General features: G+C 38.4%; 1 protein-coding gene and 1 long non-coding RNA gene across 7 annotated transcripts in view; one reads left to right on the forward strand and one right to left on the reverse strand.

Annotated features, from left to right (window-relative positions):
- The window catches only part of RLF (RLF zinc finger), a 91546-nt gene that overhangs the window by 65860 nt on the left and 5916 nt on the right, over nucleotides 1-19770 (forward strand). Inside the window, exons 6-7 of one of the 5 annotated variants that reach the window (XR_010750237.1) lie at nucleotides 7899-8375; nucleotides 8787-9125. Coding sequence is in view for 3 of the 5 variants with exons in the window: in XM_066375953.1 (XP_066232050.1) it covers nucleotides 7899-8035; nucleotides 14651-14792 (279 nt within the window). In the remaining 2 variants the exon portion in view is untranslated. Of the gene's footprint in view, nucleotides 1-7898; nucleotides 8376-8755; nucleotides 9129-14650; nucleotides 14793-19770 lie in introns of those variants that run through there. The other 4 variants (XR_010750236.1, XM_066375953.1, XM_066375955.1 and 1 more) reach the window with 4 other exon arrangements.
- LOC136400011 (uncharacterized) overlaps nucleotides 8786-19770 on the reverse strand; it is a 34144-nt gene continuing 23159 nt past the window's right edge. For both annotated transcript variants that reach the window (XR_010750239.1, XR_010750240.1), the window contains one exon: nucleotides 8786-10108. This is a non-coding gene — a long non-coding RNA (uncharacterized lncRNA). The remainder of the gene's footprint in view (nucleotides 10109-19770) is intronic.

The raw sequence follows: 19770 nt of genomic DNA on the forward strand, positions 1-19770 counted from the left end.
CTTAGAGGCAGATTTATAGTTATGTCAGTCTTAAAAAAGAATGATCTCAGGTGACTTAAACATCTACCTTAAAAACACTAAACAAAGAACAACAAACTAAACCCAAAACAAGCAGGAGATAATAAACAGGGTATAGATAAATGAAATAGAATATGAAATCAGTAGAAGAAAATTAATAAACTTGGTTCTTTGAAAAGATGAAAATTGATGAACTTTTAGTTTACTGAACAAGAAAAAGAGGCGATATCCCCCCAAGAGGTCTTTTCCTTAAAGCCTTCTTTTCTTAAGTCTACCTTTATTCTTCCTGTCTTCAGTCTGTACCACTTGTTCATTCTGCCATTTTGTGGTCACTAAATTATTTATCATGTACCCTTTCATGTCAACGAATATTTATTGATGTTCCCCCATATGCCTGGCACTGTTGTAGGCACTGAAGATAAGTGGTGAATGAAACAAACTTTTGCTCTCATGGAACATAGGTAAGATGGATAGTAAACAAAGAAATATTTGATGCATATATCCTTGTCTTAATGGGTATAGAATGTAAACCCCAGGGATAATCATATCAGGTATTAGGTATTTCCTAGATAATTATTGAAATTCTCAAAAGTTTGTCAGTGGTCTTCATTTAATTCACTTTAACTGAAAAGTATATATTTTGTGGCTTATACTTGGTTTTTGTGTGTGGTCTAAGCTATTTATTGCAAAAGGTTGAGGACAAGTAGTGTAATCATATTGTATTAGTGGGGTGTAAAACATTTTAATTTACCTTGATTTTTCTATTTACTTTTATTTTTCATACCTCTTTTCCCACTGTATTCAAGAAAGTACAGATTTGGGGCAAAATACTAAGATTCTTCTCAACTGAAAAATGTTAATCTGCATAACTGGTAGATAGAGCATCGACCTGGGATGATGAGTTCTTAGGTTCAAAACCGCTAGGGCTTGAGCGTGGGGTCACCAGATTGAGCGTGGAATCATCCACATGATCACATAGTTGCTGGCTTGTAGTCCAGGGTCGCTGGCTTCAGCCCAAGGCCATTGGTTTCAGCCTAAGGCCGCTGCCTTGAGCAAGGGGTCAGTGGCTTGGCTAGAGCCCCCTGGTCAAGGCATGTATGAGAAGCAATCAGTGAACAACTAAAGTGCCGCAACTATAAGTTGATGCATCTCATATTTCTCCCCTCCTGTCTGTCTGTCTCTCCCCCTCCCTCTCTTTCTCTCTTAAAAAAAAAAAAAAAAAAGGCCCTGGCTGTTTGGCTCAGTGGTAGAGCATCGGCACAACTTGTGGAAGTCCTGGGTTTGATTCCTGGTCAGGGCACACAGGAGAAGTGCCCATCAGCTTCTCCACTCTTCCCCCCCCCCTCCTTTTTCTCTCTCTCTTCCCCTCCTGCAGCCAAGGCTCCATTGGAGCATAGTTGGCCCCAGCACTGAGGATGGTTCCATGGCCTCTGCCTCAGGCGCTAGAATGGTTCTGGTTGCAACGGAGCAATGCCCCAGATGGGCAGAGCATCACCCCATAGTGGGCTTGCCAGGTGGCACCCAGTCAGGCACATGTGGGAGTCTGTCTCTCTGCCTCCTCGCTTCTCACTTTAGAAAAAGACAAAAAAATGTTAAACAAGTGCTTATTTGTCATGAAAAGATACTGAAGCAAGAAATAAAATATGGTACCAGCTTTCAAGGAACTTAAAATCGATAAATAGGGGCAGATAACAAACTGAAGAAACTCTGGCTTAGATTTCTTCATTCATAAAATTATCAGATATTTTTTATTACCTAGTTAAATGAAAGTGCAAAATAAGTCTAGAAGGGTGTTTCTGTGTTATTAGCTTAGATAAGGGTGTGTGAGGCAAATGAGATCTTGGATTGGAAAGTTGTACAAAAACCCCATCACAGCCTAGTCCCAATTTCTCAGTAGAAACCTTGGTAGAATTATATCATTATATTCTAAAATGTCATGTATACAGCAATACTAAGCTCAAGCTAAAAGAATGTTAGTATTTAAAGTTTACTAGAAAATACAACATCTGGGGAAAGTTAATGTTAAGTTTGAGAGGTTGGTAGAGATTAGGTTCACTCTATCCCATGGCTATTCCTACTCATTCTTTAATTCTCAACTTAGTTGTGACTTCATACAGGAAGGTTTTTATTGATCCCCAAAATTGGGGTTAGGTTTTTTTACTAAAGGTATTTGAAAAATACTTTATATACCCTCAATGTAGCATTTAACATACATTGTAACTCTTAATAATTGCTTGCTTCTTCATTTTTATATCTGACTAGACTATGAGTTCCATGAGGGCAAAAATCAGGTTGGCTTGATGCCCAGTACTTCTTAGCACAGTACAATAGCACTGCTTTGACAGACATACATTTTATTATGGCTGTTTTCTCTTATGGTGTTTTGTGCACAGAAGATTTTGAATATTGTTTATAAGACTGCTCTTGTCCTTGTGGAGATCGTAATCTAGTTGGAGAGCCAAAGTAAAAGCACATTAAAAAAAAGTGAAATAATAAAAGATAAAGGCCAGTATGAGTCACTAGGTCAAAAGCTGACACAAGTAGAAAAAAATCACCTAATTAAAAATGTTGACAAGATCCTGTGAATTCAGAGCAGAGCAAGGAGATCACTGGGTGCTGGAGTTCATCTATAGAGTATTTGCAATAAATGGAAATAAAATTATATATGCCTTATAAACTACTAATCCTGATTTTTCATATCATTTTCATCCCCCCAAATTATTTTAGGTTAATGAATTTTTACTTAAAATACATATTTCTAATTTACTTTTGCCCACCCCCTTCTTAACTCTTTTTCCATAAGATGGAAGCGTATATATCTCTGAAATGTACTCTTTTAAAATGTAAGGGCTTTCCCCTCTAGGAATAAAATGAGATTAGTTTTATATTTTGTTTACTGTTCTGGTTATTTGCCACAGTTGACCTGAAACAAGAAACATTTCATCATATGCTCATTTTTCATTTGTGAATTAGAAATAATATTACCTGGTCTGACCAGGCGGTGGTGTAGTAGCTAGAAAGTCAGACTGGGATGCGGAAGACCCAGGTTCCATACTCTGAGGTCGCCAGCTTGAGCGCGGGCTCATCTGGTTTGAGCAAAACTCACCAGCTTGGACCCAATGTTGCTGGCTTGAGCAAGGGGTTACTTGGTCTGCTGAAGGCCCACGGTCAAGGCACATATGAGAAAGCAATCAATGAACAACTAAGGTGTTGCAACAAAAAACTGATGATTGATGCTTCTCATCTTTCTCTGTTCCTGTCTGTCTGTCCCTATCTATCCCTCTTTCTGACTCTCTTTCTGTCTCTGTAAAAAATAAAAATAAATATATTGCCCGTCTTGCTAGTCTTACAGATTTATCATGTTGATAAAATGAGGTAATAAAAGTTACCTGGAAGGGATTAAAAAAAGTTTTAAAAATGCAATTTTATGTTATTTCTATTCTGATTTGTGTATCTGGCTTAGAGAATTTCTCATGCTATTTCTCAGCTTGGAGATGTTATATTGCTGCCAAAATCAAATTTTAGAATTCTTGATTTTTGACAGGAGCTATTTAACATGATGGGCATAGTAGCTGATATTAGCCCTGGAACAGCTATTTCTACTTGCTATGGAATTCTCATTTTGGTTCTTCAATCAGTGCAATTTTAAGTGACTGTGGTGGGCGTTTCCTCTTTGGATGATCCTTCTGATTAATTCAGCTCTGGATGAGAACATGGTTTAGGGGATCAGTAAAATTTCATCTTCATAATGTATAATGAGGTCCTTTTTTCCTTCTGAAAACTGAATTTAACTTTATGTTTCAGGCTTTAACTCGTTTAGGCTTTAACTTAGGTTTTAGGCTTTGCCTCCCAGTACATGTTAGATTTAAATTTGCATCAGAAGTGATCTTGCATCTGAGAATGATCTTTTGAAATACTTTCTAGCCCTGGCTGGTTTGCTCAGTGGATAGAGCATTGTCCTAGCATGCCAAGGTTGCAGGTTCCATCCCTGGTCAGGGCATGGACAAAAATCAACCAGTGAGTACACAACTAAATGGAACAACTAAGTGGAACAAGGAGTTGATGCTTAATCTCCCTCTTCCCCCAACCCCCAAATTAATGGAAAATTTTTTAAAAAATTGAAACACTTTCTTGTACTTTTTTTTTTTTTTTTGTATTTTTCCAAAGTTAGAAGTGGGGAGGCAGTCAGACAGACTCCCTCATGTGCCTAACTGGGATCCAGTTGGTGTGCTCGCCAGAGGGTATTGCTCCATTTCGGCTGGAGCCATTCTAGTGCTTGAGGCAGAGGCCACAGAGCCATCCTCAGCGCCTGGGCCAACTTTGCTCCAGTGGAGCCTTGATTGCGGGAGGGGAAGAGAGAGAGAGAGAGGAAGGAGAGGGGGAAGGGTAGAGAAGCAGATGGGCGCTTCTCCTGTGTGCCCTGACCGGGAATCAAACCTGGGACTTCCATATGCTGGGCTGACACTCTACTATTGAGCCAACCAGCCAGGTCTTGTACTCTTAAGGTTTACATTTTTTCCTCCCCCTTTAAAAAAATTTATATATTTGCACTGGCTGGTTGACTCAGCAGTAGAGCGTTGACCTAGTGTATGGAAGTCCTGGGTTCAAATCCCGGTCAAGTCAAAGAGAAGAAGCAACCGTCTGCTTCTCCACCCCTCCCCCTCCCCCTTCCCCTTCTCTGTCTCTGTCTTCTCTTTGCCTCCCGCTATGGTCGGGCAAGTTGGCCACAGGCACTGAGAATGGCTCCAGGGCCTTGCCTCTGGGGCTGAAATAGCTGGGTTGCAGAGCAACAGAGAAGTTTCAGATGGGCAGAGCATCACCTGGTAGTGGTGGGATCCCAGTAGGGGTACATGCGGAGTCTCTCTGCCTCTCACTTAATTTAAAAAAAATTGTGTATTTTATGAAAACAGTTTTTAACAGCACTTTTAAAGTGCTTATTTGCCAATCCCCTTTTAAAACACCTTTTTGAAAAGACTTAACTATAACTTTAATAGGCACACATTTTTAAAATTGAGGTATGATTAACATATACTAGTTTTAAGTGTACATGATTCAGTATCTGTATGTATTGCAAAATGGTCATCACAATAAGTCTAACACTTGTCACTATATACATAATTACAAAATTTTTTTCTTATGATGAGAACGTTTAAGATCTACCCTCTTAGCAACTTTCAAATATGTAATACAGTATTATTGAGTATTATACTAAAGTGTAATGATTCTTAAAATAACTCTGAGGTAGATTGTATTATTCCCATTTTATAGAGGAGGAAACTGAGGAACTAAGTTACTAAGAAGTTATATAACTTATCCAGGATTACATAACCAGTAGCTATAGAGGTAGGAAAAGTATATACACAGGCTCTGGCTGGTTGGCAGTGGTAGAGTATCCCCACATGTGGATGTCCTGGATTAGATTCCCGGTCAAGGCACACAAGAGAAGCAACCATCTCCACCCCACCCTCCCTCCCTCCCTTTTTCTTTTTCTTTCTCTTTGCCTCTCCTGCAGCCATGGCTTAATTGGTTCGAATAAGTTGGCCCGGGTGTTGAGGATGGCTCCATGGCCTTGCCTCAGGTGCTAAAATAACTCGGTTTCTGAGAAACGGAGCAACAGTCTCAGTTGGGCAGAGCATTGCTGGCTGTGTGGATTCTGGTCCTGGTGTATGCAGGAGTTTGTCTCTCACTTAATTTTTTTTTAAACTGTGTGTGTGTCATATACCCATACACACACAATCTGGTTCTAGAATAATTGCCCCCCCCCTTTTTTTTTACAGGGACAGAGAGAGAGTCGGAGAGAGGGATAGACAGACAGGAATGGAGAGAGATGAGAAGCATCAATCATCAGTTTTTCGTTGCCACACCTTAGTTGTTCACTGATTGCTTTCTCATACTGCCCTGACCCTGGGCCTTCAGCAGACGGAGCAACCCCCTGCTCAAGCTGGCGACCTCGGGGTCTCGAACCTAGGTCCTCCACATCCCAGTCTGATGCTCTATCCACTGCGCAACCTCCTAGTCAGACTAGAATAATTGCTTTTAAGCACTACATTTTACTGCTCATTATGTCATCACTTGTCTTTTTTTTTGGTGAGAGAGGAGGGAAGAGAGATAGAGAAGAATCAACTCATTCTACTTAGTTGTGCATCCATTGATTTATGCTCCCGACTGGGGTTCAAACCGGTGCCCTCAGACGTGAGTTGTTGACGTCGGGATTGAACTGGCAACCTCGTGCTCCAGGACAACAGTCTATCCACTTTGCCACTGGCTAGGGCCATTGCTTGTCTTTGAATAGATGAGAAAACACAGAATTGTATAAGATTCAGTTGGTGAATATGAGCTTTTTGCCTTGATTTACAACTAGATTCATTACAAAATGAACTAGAAGCAAAATAGAGACAGACTCATTTGAAAGCAGGCTGACAGCTGTGGCAGGGCTGGTGCGGATGCTGGGTATAGAAGGTAGAGGGATTGAGCTAGAAAGAAAAAAGAATTCATGGACATGGACAACAGTGTGGTGATTGCCAGTGGTAGAGAGGTTTGGGGGGGTGGAAGAAGGTGTGGGGGGATAAGTGGTGATAGACAAACACTTGACTTGAGAGGGTAAACACAATATGGTGTTCAGAGAGGAATTGGGCACCTGACACCTGTATGTTAACCCAATAAACTGAATTAAAAAAAAAAAATTATTCATTTAGTCCATTCATCAGCACCTGTTTCCTGAGTGTCTTCTGTGTTCCAGACACTGATAAGTGCTGAGTTTTGAACAAGATGTACTATCCCTGACCTCACGGATTTTATATTCCAGCAGAGAAGACATGATAATAAGCTGTTCAGTTAATGATTGAATTACAGTTGTGATAAATGCTACAAAGGAGGAATTTGAAAGTAGAATTTTTGAAGGAAGTTCTTAACGAGTTCTTAAGGATTCTTTGAGGAAATGGCAGTTGTGCTAAACTTTGAAATAAGTCTTTCCAGTGCCTACCTGAGGGTATGACTAAAATGAGAGAGTTTGAACCATCAATTAGAACTGTAAGGCACTCTGTAAGGGATGAGCTAAAAACTCTGTATACCTCATTTGCCTTTATACATACCCCATTTGTCCTGAAGTTATCACTATTTTGTCTATTTATTGCCTGGTCTAATTGACATTTATAATACTGAACAAGTCATGAAACAGATTATGTTCTTTACATTCTGTTTATTAAGACAGGGAAGTGAGAAGGGGTCTTTAGAAGTTTTATTCTCCTCTTTTACCAGTATACAAAACCCCAGAAAATTCTGATTTGCTCAGAGGCTTGCTTTTTTTTTAAGCTTTCCAAAAACAGTGAAAATAAAAAAGATGTATTTCTAAAAGTGTTTCAGTTGTTTGAAAAACTCACATGATTTTTTTCCTTATTTATATGAGAAAATGATGTGTTAATACATCATTTATATTTAAAACAATTTCTCAGTTGTCTTCTTAGCCCAAATGGCAGTGAGGGTAAGCCCTTTATTTTTATATCTGTAACTAGTATGACTTGAACAAAATTGAAAATGAAAGAAAGAAAAAATGATGGCATTTTAGCTGAAAATAACCTGAAGATAATCTACATAATTTGACTCATTTATATAGTAGTGATGTTCATGAGTAATTTTTTAAAAATTGTACTAATATGTTTTTATCTGTGTTGGGACTGCCGTGGAGTTCCTTATAGTATCTATTCAGTGTTTAATTCTTATATGAAATATTTCATTCCGTAAGATTAGCATTAGGTCATAGAAGAAAAATTTATCTTAATTCTTGCTTCATTATCAAAGATAAAAAAGTTTTACATTATATAACAAAGTGTATAGGAAAGTCACCATTTGCTTTTTTGACTTAGTCATCTCGTTTTTGATAGATTGCAAAGGTCGACTGCAAGGAAATACTAGACATCATATGTAATATGGAATCCGAGGGTCAGGATAACACAGCATTTGTTCTTTGTACAACTTACCTTACCCAGCAGCTCCAAACTGCAAGTGTATATTGTTCTTGGTAAGTAAATATATATATTTTTTCCCTTTAGTTATTAGTGCATAGCATAGCATTTAGGGCTTACTGCAGAACATTGGTTTGTTTCACATTTAAAATCTAATAAGCAAATTAAATGACTTGTGAATAAAATTTTGTTTATAAGCTATCCCAATTAATTTAATGATGTCATTGGTTTAATCTTCTGGAAGAGTCCAAAAATAAAGGGTAAAACGTTTGAGCTCATTCTCATTATCCCATAGAGGGTTGTTTGTTAACTTCAATATATACCTTTTTCTTTGAAGATAAAAGTGCCAATATGAAAAAAAATTGGTGTTGGGTTGTTTTTCTTTTTTTTTTTTTTGTATTTTTCTGAAGCTGGAAACGGGGAGAGACAGTCAGACAGACTCCCGCAAGCGCCCGACCGGGATCCACCCGGCACGCCCACCAGGGGCGACGCTCTTCCCACCAGGGGGCGATGCTCTGCCCCTCCGGGGTGTCGCTCTGCCGCGATCAGAGCCACTCTAGCGCCTGGGGCAGAGGCCAAGGAGCCATCCCCAGCGCCCTGGCCATCTTTGCTCCAATGGAGCCTTTGCTGCGGGAGGGGAAGAGAGAGACAGAGAGGAAGGAGGGGGGTGGGGGTGGAGAAGCAAATGGGCGCTTCTCCTATGTGCCCTGGCCGGGAATCAAACCCGGGTCCCCCGCACTCCAGGCCGACGCTCTACCGCTGAGCCAACCGGCCAGGGCCTGGGTTGTTTTTCTTTACATTTATTAGATCTTCTGATAGTCACTTCCCCCCTCTTACTTGGAAACCCACTAGTTTATCTAGGTTTCTATATCAGAGTTGCACTAGAGAAGGTAATCCATTTGAATAATGATTTCTTTTGCTATACAGTACTACATAGCAGAATTACATTTTTTGTTTTAATTCAGTTTATAATCTTGTTTGCCTACTGAGAACTTTATTTTTTTAAAAAGGAAACAGTAGGCCTGACCTGTGGTGGCGCAGTGGATAAAGCTTCGACCTGGAAATGCTGAGGTCGCTGGTTCGAAACCCTGGGCTTGCCTGGTCAAGGCACATATGGGAGTTGATGCTTCCAGCTCCTCCCCCCTTCTCTCTCTCCTTGCTCTCTCTCTCTCTCTTCTCTAAAAAAATGAATAAAAAAAAAAAAAAAAAAAGGAAACAGTAGGTGTAACCCATGGTTCTTTCATTCTAACTGTATTGAATCTATTTAGGCCAAAAGACAAACCTGTTACATAGGAAACCTCTAAAATGCAAGAGTCTGTCAGTAAGAAATCAGATTAGTGGTATGGATAATGTTATAGGAGGTTTAGAAAAAGATGCTCACTGTACACCAGTGTTTAAGAAAGGTCAGGGAAGCCCTGGCTGGTTAGTTCAGTTGGTTAGTGTCCTCCCAAAAGGCCAACTTTGTGGATTTGATTCCTAATCAGAGCACATGCAAAAATCAACTAATGAATGAATGCATAAATAAGTGCAACAACAAATCAATATTTCCCTTCCTCTTTCTCTCCCTCCCTCTCTAAAATCAATAAAAATAAATGAAAATTTTTAAAAAGAGAAAGGTCAGGGAGCAAATAGTATTTAAACATCAATTCAAAGAATGGGTTGGATTTTTGTATAATCTTGATTGGGGATTCTTGGGTATTTTAGAAACTAAAGATTACTTGAAGTTGGAAATGAGCATTTTGTTTATACGAAAACCTAGTGAGCCCTTTTTGTGTACACTTTAGCCTTCATTCATCTTCCTTTGGAGTATCTGTGTATATGTATAGTTTTATGTTAGTAGCATTTTATATATTACTATATTTCTTTTGTTTACTATTTTGTATAGAAATATTATTTATGTACTATAAATTATCTCAATCATTATAATAATCATTGCATAGATGAGGCAGGTAGTATAGGATCAGAGGGATCAGAGAAGCCTTGTGATTGCCCAAGGTCTCAAGACGAACATGGTAGAGCTGAGGTGCAATTTCAGGATTTTTGGCTCCTAATTCAGATGTCTTCTTGGCACAGCCAGAATTCAAATTGTAGTCTTTACAACCAAGTCCAGTATGCCAGAGTAATGTTTCCTATGAAAAAGGAGACAGTGAGATAGGGACTTAAAAATATTTTGTAATAATCATTGTGGGCATTTTGTTAGGAAACTAGAAAAGGTGATATAAATTTTTCAAAAATGGTTAATAAGTAGCAGTAAAATTTTTGATTACTAAATCAATCACTTTTTCCCCCCGAAGAACATACTCCTATTTTTCTTGTCACAGTTAACCTCTTTGCCTCTAATAAAAATATATATGCCTCATTATAGTTTGGTTTTCAGTGCAGAGAATACATTAAATAACATATGGGATGTGTTATAAACTGTTTTTAAAACTAGTCACATAGTTCTCTTAATAACCGTGACCCAGCTTCCCTTTTGTAATGACCCATGCTTTTTTTTTCTTCCCTTCACTCAGCTACCATTAGCCCTTCTAAGGATGTCAGTGGCTCTAGGATTAATGCTTTTCCCCTGTAGCAGGAAAGGATTAATAGGGATTCCCCTCTTTTTGGCCTCCCTGAGGAGCTGAGTAAAGGAAAGAAAAAAATTTTTTTTTTCTTTTTTCCCTGAAGCTGGACGGGGAGAGACAGTCAGACAGACTCCCGCATGCGCCCGACAGGGATCCACCTGGCACACCCACCAGGGGGCGATGCTCTGTTGCGACCAGAGCCACTCTAGCTCCTGAGGTAGAGGCCAAGGAGCCATCCCCAGCGCCCACCCAGGCCATCTTTGCTCCAATGGAGCCTCGGCTGCGGGAGGGGAAGAGAGAGACAGAGAGGAAGGAGAGGGGGAGGGGTGGAGAAGCAGATGGGTGCTTCTCCTGTGTGCCCTGGCCGGGAATTGAACCCGGGACCTCTGCACGCCAGGCCGATGCTCTACCACTGAGCCAACCGGCCAGGGCCTAAGGAAAGAAAATTTTAAGTCACTTCACACTTTGTTAAAAGTAAACTCCTTCCAAGCAATTCAAAGAGAAACAATCGAAAATTTCAGAATTTGGAAACTTTTTTTTAACCTGTTGTTTTCAGACTTTTTAAAAATAGGATTTTTTGATGAGATGTTTGTAAAAATAAAGTTGGTTATAATAAAAGTAGTCACTTAATTTTAAATGTATATATGTATTAGAATTAACTTACTGGAAATGTCATCCTTTAATATGATCACCATGGAAGGTAATATTTGAAATGCAAACTATGTAACTATTACCCAAAACGGTTCTTTATTCTTAATTTCCTTCAGAGATATTTATAAACCACATTAAAATATTTTATAGCAGTGATCTCTAAAGGTACGGTATATTGCTTAGTTGCTGTTTATTTAACCTTTCCTGGCTCCTCAAATTTTTGGCTATCTGTAAAAATTGGAGTGCTAGAGGAATGAATTTTGTATAGATGTCTAGCAGTGGTAATGTAATTAGAGTAGCCATGCAAGTGAGAATAATAATAATTTTGAGTGGAACAGTGTACATATAGATGTGTGATTACCACTGCTTCTTTAAAAATAAAATCACACAGTTGAACCACATTAAGCTTTTGGAGAGTATTTGATGGGTCGACCTTTGCTTTCTGTCATGTCTCTGAGCTTAAACTTTGTACGTTGTATGTTTGAGTTTCTTCAGATGTAATTTTCTGTCTGTTCTCCTAACTAGACTGTGAAACATCAGGGTTGTTATGTATGTATGATACCTAATTCACAGTTAAGTCCCCTGCACCTGGCAAAGGCCAGGTATCCATATGTGTTTTATTTAACTGAGTTTTGTGGGAGTGGGGAAGCGGTCATGAGAATCAATTACTGTATTTTTAGGATCCTTCTTTATAGCATGGTCTTTCTTTAATTCCATAAAGTTTTGTTTTGAACCTCATTTCTAAAATGCCTTAATTCTGGATCTCAGTGTGACATGTTAACTGGACTTTCATGGGCCTCCTGCTGTTTAAAGTTCTTGCTTGGTAGCTACATTTCTGCCAAAATGCATTTCTTCCTACTTGTAGAAATAAATTTCCCACCCAATTTTATAAGTTTGTAATTTGTTGACTTAAGGTAGGCAGTGAGCTAATTTGAAGATGCAATAGGTCATCTGAGCACTGGAAGCATCTATACAATGGAATCATTTTTCAAATATTCTTTAGTGGTTGTCCTTTTTATTTTAAGATTTTAGAGAGAGGAAAGTGGGGGGGGGGGGGAGAGCGGGAATCATCAAGTCACAGTTGCCTCTCATATGTATCTTGACCAGGCAAGCCCGGGGTCTCAAACAGGTAACCTGAGCATTCCAGGCCAAGACCCTGTCCACTGCACCACCACAGTTCAGGCAGTGGTTGTCCATTTTTAAAACATATCACTATACTAAATGAAGAATTATTTATCCTAGCGCATGGATAACCCTGCAGGCTAAAAGTTATGATTCACTGGTGTTTTATTTTTCTGATGTGCAGATTTGATTAGGTGATTAAAATCACTTATCTGCATTCTCACGAGTAATATATTGGTTGTCATGGTTTCAGGCATATTTACATGTTTAGGTGGGTAATTGTCATTTTAAATCATTGAACTGTAATGTACAAATATGTATACAAATATAAAATACATGATAAAGTACCTTTTTTGATCATGGTTATTTGGAATTAAAATAAATAAAGCTTGAAATATTTAATTTGAAATAAACTAAGCCCTAGATATTCTGATTTTTAAAAAATTATTGGAGACCATAATTCTGTCTTTTATCACATTATCAGATTTGCCTACTTAACATTTTAGCTAGTCAGTGAATTTTAGTTAGATCTTTTTTTTTTACCATTTTATCTTCATAATCATGTTTTGCTGGCTTTGGTTATTTTGTTCTTTTTAAGTAGGATAGATTTCACATATATATTTTTTGGTAGATAACTTCTTTTTATCTCTGAGCATATGTGATTCTCCCATTTCCTTTGTTCTTTAGAATTTTACACTATTCTCAAAAGTTTTTATTACAGAAGTGGCTTACATCTGAATGAAACAATCTTGTGAGTTTAAAAATGAACAGTCGGCCCTGGCCGGTTGGCTTAGTGGTAGAGCGTCGGCCTGGCGTGCGGAAGTCCCGGGTTCGATTCCTGGCCAGGGCACATAGGAGAGGCGCCCTTTTGCTTCTCCACCCCTCCCCCTCTCCTTCCTCTCTGTCTCTCTCTTCCCCTCCTACAGCGAGGCTCCATTGGAGCAAAGATGGCCCGGGCGCTGGGGATGGCTCCTTGGCCTCTGCCCCAGGTGCTGGAGTGGCTCTGGTCGCAACAGAGCGATGCCCTGAAGGGGCAGAGCATCGCCCCCTGGTGGGCAGAGCGTCACCCACGGGGCGTGCTGGGTGGATCCCGGTCGGGCGCATGCGGGAGTCTGTCTGACTGTCTCTCCCCGTTTCCGGCTTCAGAAAAATACAAAAAAAAAAAAAAAATAGAATGAACAGTCATCCCAATTACTTGACTGGCTTGCAGCTATTTTCAAAGCTAACCTATCTCGGTTTTTACTTTTTCTGGTTAGGAAAGCAACACTGGTTTGCCAAAGACATTTAAAATTAAAATTTATAAGTGTTTTAAGTTAAATTTTATTTGTTTTAGCTCAAATTTACCATCATTAAATATTATAAGCTTTAATCATATATCTTTTGAGATACATATTCATTTCAATCTTTGAAGCAAGGGTAGTATCTGTGTAAGCATATTACCGTATGAGAGTCCTAGTAATCTCTTTAAAAGTATGCAAAAGTATAAATTCTGTTAAAATTTGTTCATTTTTTATCTATTATTAAAAGAGGTATATTTTTGTAAGCAAGCAACACTGTGTGGCAGATGATCACGCTAGCATTTCTGTCCTGGACATTTCTGAATTTCTAGTGGCTTTCCTTGAGAGTTTTCTCTTAACCCAGTCAAGGTTTTATGTAATTTTTGAAGCTTTTGTTTCCATATGAGTTATTTTTGAGATTCTTGTATTTTAGCCTTTTCCAAGAGTACCAATTTACTAATTTATTAGTAATATTTTAACATTTCAAAATACAGGCCTATGTAGCATCATGACATTGTAGAACTGGGAAAGACCTCTGAGATTAATGTGGAGAAGTGTGCTATTAGAATAGTTATTGGTTGCCCTGGCCAGATAGCTCAGTTGATTAGAGCTTCATCCCAAAGCACAGAGGTTGCTGGATCGATCCCTGGTCAGGGCACATTCAGGAACAGATTGATGTTCCTATCTCTCTCTGTTCCTCCCTCTCTCTCTAAAATCAAGAAAATAAACATTAAAAATAATATATTAATTTTTTAAAGAATAATTGGTTAAAAAATAGAAGAATAATTATTGTTGTATGCATTTTGTTGGAAGTATAGTAATGTGTGATGATCCCTGCCCACTAGGATAGTCACTGCAGATACCAATGTAAGGGGTAAAACGTTTTGGAACAAGGTGGGAATGGTTTGGGAGGAAGGTATAGGGAATATAGATAGTTTTTTTCTTCTAGTTTTTGTTTACTGTCAGTTTATTTTCACAAACAAAAAAAATGGGGTTGGAAGGTGGATAGCAAATACCAGTTGCTTTAAATGTTTTACCTTGATCTTTCATTTTATAGGGAATTGACTCTCTTTTGGAGTAAACTGCAAAGAAGAATTGACCCTTCTTTAGACACTTTTTTGGAGCGCTGTCGTCAGTTTGGTGTCATAGCTAAAACACAGCAGCATTTATTTTGCCTCATTAGAGTTGTACAGACTGAAGTGAGTAATTTATGTTTTTTATGCTGATTGTCTTGGAGGGAAGAAATGAGGGGATAGATAACTCTTAGGCAGCTCCTTTTAGATAAGGGGAAACGAGAAACATTGGGGTTTAATACAGTTATGGAATTGGACATATCTAGCTGTTTCTGCAGCTTGACTTCCGAAAAATCCACAATTTTTCTTAATGGAAAATAATAATTTGAAGTGACAGACCACTGGAGGCAAGGAAGATTATGTTTTTTTCCTATCACCTCAACTACCCTATATCTGCTTTCCTAGAACAGTTTTTGTATTTTATACAGGCATGTCTGTTTGCAAATTAACATAATAATTATAAATGAAGAAAATATAATTGCATTGCTTAGCTTCTTGAAGATGCAATGATAACATTTTTAGGGGGTTTGGAGTAATAGAACAGTTCCAGAATTAATCCACAAATTGTAAACTTTGCAAAAAGGAAATACGTTAGATATTTTTAGGACGTAAATATTTCCTAAAATGAAATGGATTGCAAATATATAAAACCTTGGGGGTTTTTGGTTTTTGTTTGTTTGTTTTAGTTCAGTCCTATAGATATACAGGGTGGAACAAAAGTAGGTTTACAGTTGTATAAAATAGAGTTCATTCTTGTATTAAGTTCAAATAAACAAGTGTAAACCTACATTTGCCCCATCCCGTATGCTAGACTGCTAACCTAGAGATTTGGGGCAAGTCTTATGCTATCTTTATTTTTGTTTGGTTTTGTTTTTAGTATCTTCTCATGACTGAGTTCTCCATATACCCATATCTATAATGACTAATGGGTATGTTTTATGGGTTACTTCGAAAACATCCAAGAATTGTTTATACTTATTTTTTCAAAGATTGTTCTTACATTAAAGTCAAGGCACAGTTGTAGCTTTGTTATTCCCAATCTTCTTTAATGTAACATTCCATATCCTATACTTTATTTCAAATATGTTGATCTAGTTTTCTCCAGTGAAGACAGGAAAAGAGAGAAACAATGATCAGAAGCAAGTTCATGGTCAGATAAATTAAGTGATAATTACTTCTAATCACTGTGAATGAGGTTGTGATTCCTATAACAGAAAAAACAAGTTCACATATTATAGAATTTAACATATTTAAAAATGTTAGTGTTACACAGGCCTTTAAAAAGTTTTGCTTTTTAATCTTGAAGGAAAGTATCAATTTTCTATTGCCGCATAACAGATTACCTCAAAGTTAGCACTTAAAACAGCACTCATTTATTAGTTCACAGTTTTGTAGGACAGAAGTCCAGCACAGTGTGGCAAGGTTTGCTGCTTAGATTATCACAAAGCTGAAATCGAGGTGTTGGCCAGGCTGCGTTTTTATCTGTAGAAAATCTGCTTTTAAGCTCATTCTTGATGTATGTCAGCCACAGTCTGATTTCAGCTCCTAGAAGCCTCCCTCCCTCATTCCATGCCTTTATTTTCAAGCAGACAAAGGCACTAAGAATCCTTTCTTCAAGTCTGACCTCTTCCATCTAAATACAGACTTAGACTTAAAGGGATAAGGTGATTAGGTCACCCGCTTGGGCATTCCACCTATGTTAAGATCAGCTGAATTGGGGTCTTAATTACATCTTCAAATTCCCTTTTGCCATATAACATAATCACAGGAATGAAATCTCATCATATTTACAGGTTCCACTTAAACTCAAGTGAATGAGATTATACCAAGGTGAGGGTCACTGAGGGTCATTTTAGAATTCTACTTACCACAAGGAACCACAGAACATGTGAAAGCTGCTAGAAGACAAGGAAAAGTGGGTTTCTAACCCGGACCAAGGAATTGGATGTGTATCTGAATAACCAGAACCTATTTCTCTTTAATCCCAGTGTAGGATACTTTCCACTATAACCCTATTTATGATATTTGACCTAAAGAGTAGGAAAGATAGGGACTGGTAGGTGGAAGGGGAGTGAATATAGAATTTTAAATAGAGAGTCTTGCTTCTAGCTTTTTAAAAGAGGCAATCTAACTTGTCTTTTTTTTTTTTTGGACAGAGAGAGAGAGAGAGAGAGAGGGACAGATAGGGACAGACAGACAGGAAGGGAGAGAGATGAGAAGCATCAATTCTTCGTTGAGGCATCTTAGTTGTTCATTGATTGCTTTCTCATATGTGCCTTGACTGGGGGGCTGGCTACAGCAGAGCAAGTGACCCCCTTGCTCAAGCCAGCAACCTTGGGCTCAAGCCAGCGACCATGGGATCATGTCTATGATCTTACACTCAAGCCAGCGACTCCATGCTCAAGCCGACGACCTCGGAGTTTCGAACCTGGGTCCTCTGCGTCCCAGTCCAACGCCCTCTCCACTGTACCACTGCCTGGTCAGGCCTAAATAAATTTTTTAAATGTTTTATTGATTTGAGAGACAGAGACAGGAACATGGATCTGTTCTTGTTTGTGCCTGGATTGGGTATCAAACCGGCAACCTCTGTGCTTCAGGATTATACTCTTAACCAACCAAGCTATCCAGCCAGGGCTAAATCAGTTTTGGTCTAGTTCTGTTGTGAATGGTAGAAATCCCGTAATAGTAGTGATCTAAAGAAGATAGAAGTTTCTCCCTCTCTCATAGTAGTAGATAACCCAGGTAGATAGGCCAGGGTTGCTTTAGTAGCTCCACGTAACAGAGACCCAGATTCCTTTGGTCTTTGCATCTTGCATTCTAAAAACTGTTCCAAAGCATACTCTCCCTCTCGGGAGCATACCCACACCTTTCCCTTGCCCTTCTTCTTTCCCTCAGAGCATGTGTCCTTTGCCTTTCTCTCTCCTAAGCTCCAAGGGCCCTTTTGCTTCTGTAACTTGTTCCCTGAGCCTATGTAGCCTAGCTGGCTTACTTCTACCTCTGTAACTTTCTAAGTAAATGTTCTTTTATGCTTTGGGGAAAAAATAAAGTAGAACTATTCCAATCCCAACTATATATATGTCTCCATTCCAGATACCAAGAAGGGAAGTGGGGGTCCTGGCCGGGTTACTCAGTGGATAGAGCATCATTCCAGTGGGCTGAGATCACAGGTTCAGTCCCCAGTCAGGCAGGTAGAGAGGCAACCACTGGATGCACAACTAAATAGAACTAAGTGGAACAACGAATCGATGCCTGTCTCTCTTTCTCTGTTTCTCTCTCTCTCCCCTTACCCTTACTTTTTTCAAATCAATGGAAAAATTAGAAATAGAAGGGAAGTGGGGGGAAAACATACTGACATACCTTTCCCCCTTTGCGCACACCCGCGCGCGCACACACACACACACACACACACACACACACACACACACAGCCACAGCCACATCCAGATGCAAAGGAAGCTAGGAGATATATTCATTATTCCCAGAGACTTTGTAACCAGGTAAAACTCAGATGTCCTGTTTTTATAGAAGAGGAGGGGAAAGGATATTGGGAGACAAGTAATGGCCAGTCACATAGTGCTTAGGAGGAAAAAGTTAATGATGCTGAAAAGCTTGTGTGGACATTAGGTCTGTTGCAGAAAGCAACAGTATATAATGGAGAGGGCCTTGTAATAGTGCTTCTTTATTTTCTGGGCTTCAGTTTTCTATAAAAAGCTTAAACTAGATTGTCACTTAAAGGTGCTTAGAGTTGTTAAACTTTATTTCTATGACTTGAGAATGTCAAGTGGAAGGGGTGACTATAGAATCCAGGGTCTCTCAAGCCTTTCAAAAGAGTATGACAGAAGGAATATTGATGTGATTATTATATCTTGAAGTGGAAAGTGTAAGAAAGAGAGGTCAGCTTGAATCTAGTTTACTTGGTCATGGGCCCTTTTGGAGAAACCATAGTACAACTGTTTTGCAAAACATGACCTTGTATAATTTAATCCCTTCTATTTATTAATAAAGAAGCTAAAAATTAATGATGTGTGACTTGACTTATATGGATCATAACATCTTGTTCACAGCAAAGTCAGGGCTAGACCAATTTTGACAAATTGTATAATGTGATAAGGTTATCGTTTATAATTCGAGCACAGAGGACTTGGAGAAAGCCTGGTAAATTTTAAACTATTTCATAGCTTCTCGACAAGTTATTATTATCATACTTAATTTCTTTTGGAAGACTATGAGATAAACAGAATATCCATTTTTTCTTAAATAGCCTACACTGGTTGAATGGTAAAATTTGTGAAATCAGTAAAACACTTAAAAACAACTAGAAATACATTCTGAACAGATATGCCAAGCAGTTACTTATTAAAGGATTGGTGAATAAATTAGAATTAGGATATGGAATGTGGAGTTGAATTTTGAAGAAATTGATAGTCATGCATAAATTAGTGGTTTTTAAACCAGGAAGCTAAAGGAACAAAGGGTGGCTTGGCATGTTGTATTAAGGGCACTTGGGATATAGCAAAATCAGTTAAGCTTTTGAGTTAGTATAAGTTGTAAAGTGATTAAGAACTCAGGCTCTAGAAAAAGACTGCTTTAAGTTTAAATATTTGCTCCTCTGCTCATCAGCTAATGCCATTGGGCAGCTAACCTTCTGTGCCTTGTTTCCTTTCATCTATAAAATTAGAATAATGTATGCAAAGAATTTATTAAGAATAGTGCCTAGAATGTAGCAAGGGTTCTGTAAATTGATGGCAATTATTTCTTTGTGTTTTCAGCATTTTGAATGGTGCCCAACATGGAATAAATTGTTTAGCAAATTGATGAACAGTAGAATTTATCCTCAGTTATTTTAAATGGCATTCTGTTGAGTATTTACTATGTGCCAACATTGTAGTAATCACTTTACATTATCTTCATTATTATAACAATGTTAGGAAAATCTCATAGTACCACTGCTATTATCATTTTACTGTAAAACGTTCTATAAAAGAAGTGAAACTAGGGTTCAAAGACAGTCAAAGTCTGACTCAAAAATCTGTACTCTTAAGTAATGCATTTTAAGCTATTCTGCCATGTGATTTCACTTTTCTTTGCTCATGTTATTTCCCTAT

The sequence above is a fragment of the Saccopteryx leptura genome, chromosome 3, assembly GCF_036850995.1.
Source record: "Saccopteryx leptura isolate mSacLep1 chromosome 3, mSacLep1_pri_phased_curated, whole genome shotgun sequence".
Classification (NCBI taxonomy): domain Eukaryota; kingdom Metazoa; phylum Chordata; class Mammalia; order Chiroptera; family Emballonuridae; genus Saccopteryx; species Saccopteryx leptura.